The sequence below is a fragment of the Anomaloglossus baeobatrachus genome, chromosome 10, assembly GCF_048569485.1.
Source record: "Anomaloglossus baeobatrachus isolate aAnoBae1 chromosome 10, aAnoBae1.hap1, whole genome shotgun sequence".
NCBI classification, from domain to species: domain Eukaryota; kingdom Metazoa; phylum Chordata; class Amphibia; order Anura; family Aromobatidae; genus Anomaloglossus; species Anomaloglossus baeobatrachus.
In genome coordinates, this window is record NC_134362.1 from 81,566,560 (window position 1) to 81,572,559 (window position 6,000).

The 6,000-nt window shown below is 46.4% G+C and overlaps 1 protein-coding gene across 1 annotated transcript in view; it reads right to left on the bottom strand.

The window, feature by feature from the left end:
* LOC142254362 (uncharacterized) overlaps positions 1–5,194 on the bottom strand; it is a 100,554-nt gene extending 95,360 nt beyond the window's left edge. Inside the window, exons 1-2 of the mRNA XM_075325408.1 lie at positions 4,975–5,194; positions 2,067–4,779 (exon numbers count right to left, since the gene is read on the bottom strand). Of these exons, the coding sequence (XP_075181523.1) occupies positions 2,067–4,574 (2,508 nt within the window). The 5' untranslated portion in view covers positions 4,575–4,779; positions 4,975–5,194. The remainder of the gene's footprint in view (positions 1–2,066; positions 4,780–4,974) is intronic.
* Positions 5,195–6,000: the final 806 nt, after the last annotated feature.

The following is a 6,000-nucleotide window of genomic DNA, read 5'->3' on the forward strand; positions in this document are numbered from 1 at the left end:
TCAATTACTAAATGTAATCTTATTACTTGGCATAATAAACTAATTATATGCATTTCTATGAAGGCATGACACTCCCCGTCTGGCATCCGGGGGAATGCCACAAACTTAAACTAGAGCAATAGAATAAGTTCAGATACAGGTCTAAGAAACAGCTTTCCACTTTGCTTGGGAATCTTGATTTCCACTTTCCTGACCTGTCCGTCTTGACTTGGGAAGACCTTGGTTACCAATCCTAGAGGCCACTCGTTCCTTTTAGACTGAGTGTTCTTCACTAGGACGACATTCCCAGGTTTCATGTTGGGTCTACTATCTTGCCATTTGTCTCTTGTCTGTAATGTAGAGAGATATTGTTTTCTCCACTTAGTCCAGAAAAGGTCTGCTAACATTTGAACTCTTTTCCATTGAGATCTGTACAAGTCTTTTGTAGTAAACTCTCCAGAAGTCGGCATACTCACATTAAACTTCTGGGTGAGGAGAGTTGAAGGGGTGAGCAGAGATAGGTCATCAGGGTCATTGGATATGGGAACCAGTGGTCTGGCGTTCATTATAGCTACTACCTCGGCCATGAAGGTTGTTAGAGTCTCATGAGTGAGCTTCGAAGGACCAAGTTGCAGAAAGATGGAATCGAGGATTCTGCGAGCGATGCCGATCATGCGCTCCCACACACCTCCCATATGAGATGAGTGCGGTGGGTTAAAGGTCCACGTACAACCTAGTTCTGAAAGACGTCTTTCTACTTGGTTAATGTCCAGATTTGAGGGAATCTTTAGTTCACCACATGCTCCTACAAAGTTAGATCCTCTGTCAGAGCGTATATGCTTTACATGTCCTCTGAGAGAAATGAATCGTCTGAAGGCATTTATGAAGCTGGATGTGTCCATTGTCTCAATGACTTCTATGTGTACGGCTCTAATACTCAAACATGTGAACAAGACGGCCCAGCGCTTGCTGTTTGCATGTCCTCCCCTAGTCTGACGTGTGACAACTGACCAGGGACCAAACACATCGAGGCCCACGTTAGTAAAAGGAGGTTCGGTACTCAAACGGTCTGCTGGTAGGTCTGCCATTTTTTGGGATTGACAAGAACCACGGAGTTTCCTGCAGATGATACATTTGAAGATGACTCTACTCACAAGTCGCTTAGCTCCTGTTATCCAGAAACCCGCTTCCCGTAGGGCTCCTTCAGTTATCAAGCGCCCTTGATGTCTAACCTGTGCGTGATAATGCTCAACCAGCAGGAAAGCAACATGGCCATGAGGAACAATGATTGGAGTACACTCGTCATTTTCAAGCTTTGCATTTGAAATTCGTCCCCCGACTCTCAGCAGTCCTTGAGTATCCACAAACGGGTCCAGTTTTTTAAGGGGACTATCTTTTGGGACGCTTCTGTGGTTCCGGAGGGACTCTAGAGTCTGGGTATAAGCTTCATGCTGTACACAACAGATGATTGCGTGTTTGGCTTGCGTGAGCTCTTCTACTGTGTAAGCTTTATGACAACGATGCCAGCCTTTGCATGGAGCTGGTCTCGACTGTCTGTTTTTAAAGGATCTAATGACATGGATCAGGCAAGTCAAGGCTCTGTAGGCCGATCTACAGGTAGAGAATCTGAGGAAGCGGCGAGAATCAAGGTGCCTGTTGGTGATCGTTGTGCTAAGTGTGGAAACTTGAGGCCGTAGCTCTACATCTGATTCTGGTTCGAAGAGTTCATGTGTATGTGTCTCGTGAGCAGTGGGTACTGGTTGATACAGAAATGCAGGTCTGACTAGCCAGTCAGTGTCTTTGAGGCGTGGTGCCGATACCGCTCTGGTCGCATGGTCTGCAGGATTTTGGTCGGTTGGTATTTTGAATATTTTGTCCATGAAAGCAAAGAAATGTACCTCCATTTCTGGCTTCTTTGAGAAACTTGGCTTTAAGTAGGTAAGGCGCTTTAGTGCCATCTCTTTGTTGTTAGGAAGACAGGGTCTTTGTGGCTTGAATGGTAGTGGAGCCACCCAGCTGTCGTTTTCATCCTTGTGAAATCCTTGATCCATTATCTCTAGGAAGGTCTCATCTTCAATGGAATGGGCTAGTTTATAATCTCCTTTGGTCTTTTGAAAGACAGCGCACCCTAGATGATCTTTGTCTCCGTCGCACAATTCATCCATGGCGTATCTGTCTTTCCCACCATTTAAGTGTGCCGAATTGGTGAGATTCTCCTTCACTAGGAATTTGTTGGGGCAGGGTAGGAAAAAGGATGGACGGCCACTCTCCAATGTGTTCGTGTAGAGAGATTGGATGTTGTTCGGCTTGGGAACTTTTCCGAGGCAGACGTCCCCTATAACTACCCATCCTAGATCTAGCTTCTGAGCGTAGGGCGAGTTATGAGGACCGTTTATCTGTTTCCTCACCTTGTGAACTCTGATGATGTCTCTCCCCAGCAAAAGGACCAACTTGGCTTGAGAATTAAGTGCAGGAATGAGATGCGCTATGTTTCTCAAATGGGGATGGTGTAGTGCCGCTTCTGGAGTGGGTATCTCTTCTCTATTGTTCGGGATGGCATTGCACTCGATTAATGTAGGAAGGGGTAAGGATGTCTTCCCATCTAGGGATTCGATTTGATAACCTGTTGCCCTCCTGCCAGATTCTTCACTCACTCCTGTACATGTTTTCAGTGAGTAGGAGCAGCTAAGTCCCTTGATTCCAAAGATGTCAAAGAAAGCTGAGCTGGCGAGTGATCTATTACTCTGGTCGTCGAGTATAGCATAGAGTTTAACCGCTTTTTCTCTGTAGCCCATAGGGTAAACTGTAACCAGACAGATCTTTGAACAGGATTTGTTAGTGAGACCTTCTCCACAAACTTGAGTGCACTGGGGTGACACTTCAGGAGGTGTACTGTCTGTCTCCTCCCCGCCGTGCTCTGTAAGTCGGTCGATGTGCGTGGAATTCTGTGGGGCTGGTTCTGGGTGTAGAGCTGTGCTGTGCTCTTGACTGTTACACTCCGAACAAGTGATACTGGCATTGCAGTCTCTAGCTAAGTGAGATGTGGATGCACAACATCTGTAACATATGTTGTTTTCTCTGAGGAAGATTCTACGGTCTTTAAGAGATTTTCCTCTAAAACTCCTGCACTGTTGCAGTGGGTGAGGCCTTTTGTGTAGGGGGCACTCTTTGTCTGGGTCAATTGTTAGTGACCCTTCAGGTTCTGTTGTACTGTGGGTCTTGCGTGATGAATCTGTAGCAGACACATTAGTTTTGTGTACAGTGATAGGTGAGCCTCGAGGGTTGCGTACTGGAGCAGGCTTACCTGTTCGTGGGTTGATGGGATCTGCGGTGGAAAGGTCAAAGCTGGGATCATTCCTGATCTTGGCTTGCTGGCGCACAAAATCTACGAAGACATGGAATGGAGGAAACGGCACGTTGTGACGTTGTTTGTAATCTGAACCCCGGTTCAACCATTTCTCTTGCAGACTGTAAGGCAACTTATTCACTATGGGTTTAATACCTCTGGCTGCATCTAGGGACGCGAGGCCTGGCAGGTCTCCTTCAAACTTGGCGACTTGGAGTTCTACCAAGAGGTCGCTCAATTCTCTTAGCATGTGAAAGCTCTTATTAGAGATCTTGGGAAAGTCCTCCAACCTTTTGAAGAGGGATTCTTCTATCCTCTCTGAAGAGCCATAGCACTCATCAAGTCTCTCCCATAACAGGCACAAACCTTTGCTCGGGTGGTTGATGCTGATATCCCTGATGCGTTTTGCATGTTCTGCTGATTCGTTTCCTAGCCACTTGACCAAGAGATCGATCTCTTCATTGGCAGAGATGTCCAGGCCGGCCGTGGCGTTTCTGAAGGAAGCTCTCCACGCTCTGTAACTTTCAGGACGGTCGTTAAACTTTAAAAGACCTTTGGTGAGTAACTCACGGCGTGCGAAGAACTTGAGGAAATCTGGTAGCTCTTGATTTCTGAGAGGGTGGTCCTGATACATGTTGCTATGATGAGGTCCCAGTGAGTTATTGTTGCCATCAAATACGTTGTCGCCATGATAGTCACCATCGGGGTCCTCCATTTTGGGACGGTTCGCTGTGTAATAGGAATCTACAAACTTGGGTGCAGGTGACACTGATGGTGTTAGGTGGACGGAATTACCTTCATGCTTAACATGGGATGTTTGTTGAATGAAGGTTGATGGCTGAATGGCAGGATTAAGTCTCTCTCTTGGAGCTGAATGTAGACGGTCGTCTGATGCGGTATGCTTTAGCACGTAGTCTGAAGTGCGTTGTGAGATATCCCGATGACTGAGTTCGGGTCCGAGCCTTAACCTGAAACTTTTACTGTCGCTGCGTGCTGCTTCTTCTAAAGCCTGTACTTCAGCTTCTGCTGCTGCTGCTTCTGTGTCTACAGCAAGTTTTGCAAGGTCGGCTTCTAGACGTGCTTTTTCTGTCTTTAATTTCAACTCTTGTTCAGCAAAGGCAGCTCTCACTTTGGCGGCTTCCGCCTTCGCCCTGGCGGTGGCAATTGCAGCGCTGCTCACAGACTTCCTTGAAGCTGACGAGCTTACATGGGAGCGTGTTACATAAACTTCAGATCCTCTATCTGACATGGTGTCTGTATGCGGCTTGACTGCTCTCTGATAGAAGTCGGCGTCTATGCTTCAACCCCGTTAATAGCAGTCGTTTTACTGTTCTGGCACCCTCAATCTGTGCGTTGGAAGACGAGTTGACAGACAGCTTAACTCTTTCCCATCAATGCATTGACTCGGACGCTGGGGGTCCTTTACAACTTTTATTAATGAGATCAGTGTAAAACTACAAGAAATAAATGAAAATACTAAGTACAACATACAACATATCTGAGTTACATAGCATTCCATTTGATACAGGACATGCAGGGTAAATGCACTACATGGCGAATACATATTAGCTAATGACAGGATAATACTTGCAGAACAGACCAACTACATTATAATTTTGATGAGCCCTAACCAGGGGATCATAACTCACCGACTGTGCTATGTAGAGGCAAACATAAGGAGCAGAGATCTGGAGAGATATTCAGCATGCAGAATGTGTGTGTTCATGTAACTGAAATGGCTGCTGAAGAAGAAGGGGCAGAGCCTATGCAAGGTCTGATGGGTAACTACATAAGCCTTGGTAGGACAATGTTCATTGCACAGTAACCAGTGAAACATTAAACTAACTGCAGTAAGACAACATTGTCAACAGATGGCGCTGTTGGATATCACTGGACAAGTGGACAGTATCAATGTCAATTACTAAATGTAATCTTATTACTTGGCATAATAAACTAATTATATGCATTTCTATGAAGGCATGACACGCACTATATGCTGAAATTTGGTAATAGCATGATTCACAGTGACTCACACTATTACAGTGAAAATCCAGCTAGTAACTAGCTAGGCTTTTTGTTGATCGAACCGTTCTCAAACGTAACTCGAACTGTCGAGCATTTACCAAAAAGCTCGAGTTCGAGCTCGAACACCCCCCAAAATCACTCGAACATGAAATTGGCGAACCTCGAGCCTCGAACATCGCTCAACTCTATTGGTAACCTGTTACGGTTGCTGTGGCACTGGAGACTATGTTCGGATTTCTTGCTACTGCACATGTGAAAGCGCTGGAGACTAAGTCCTATCTTGGAGCCATTGCACATGTGTGGGTGACATCATCGCTGACACGAGGTCACATGTCTCTGACACCTTCTATACCGATTGGTCGCTGGTCATGTGCTTGTGACGCTTTGCTCGGTGATAGGCCAGCGTGACATCATTGCTGTCGTTCTGGCAGCAGATTTGCTCTGGTGTCCTCCATCTTGGATGAGGCGCAGAGTCTATATAAGACCCTGACGCATGTCGCCCGGCGCTCAGTCCTCTTGGTTCATGCATGAGAGTAGACGCTCTGTGCACGTCCCTCTAGGCATCTCTCTGTCTATGCTAGGTCAGCGCTACCGGCAGGGTAGCGTTCTTATACCTTACAGCTTTGGCTGCGGTCCGTATCCTTACATCT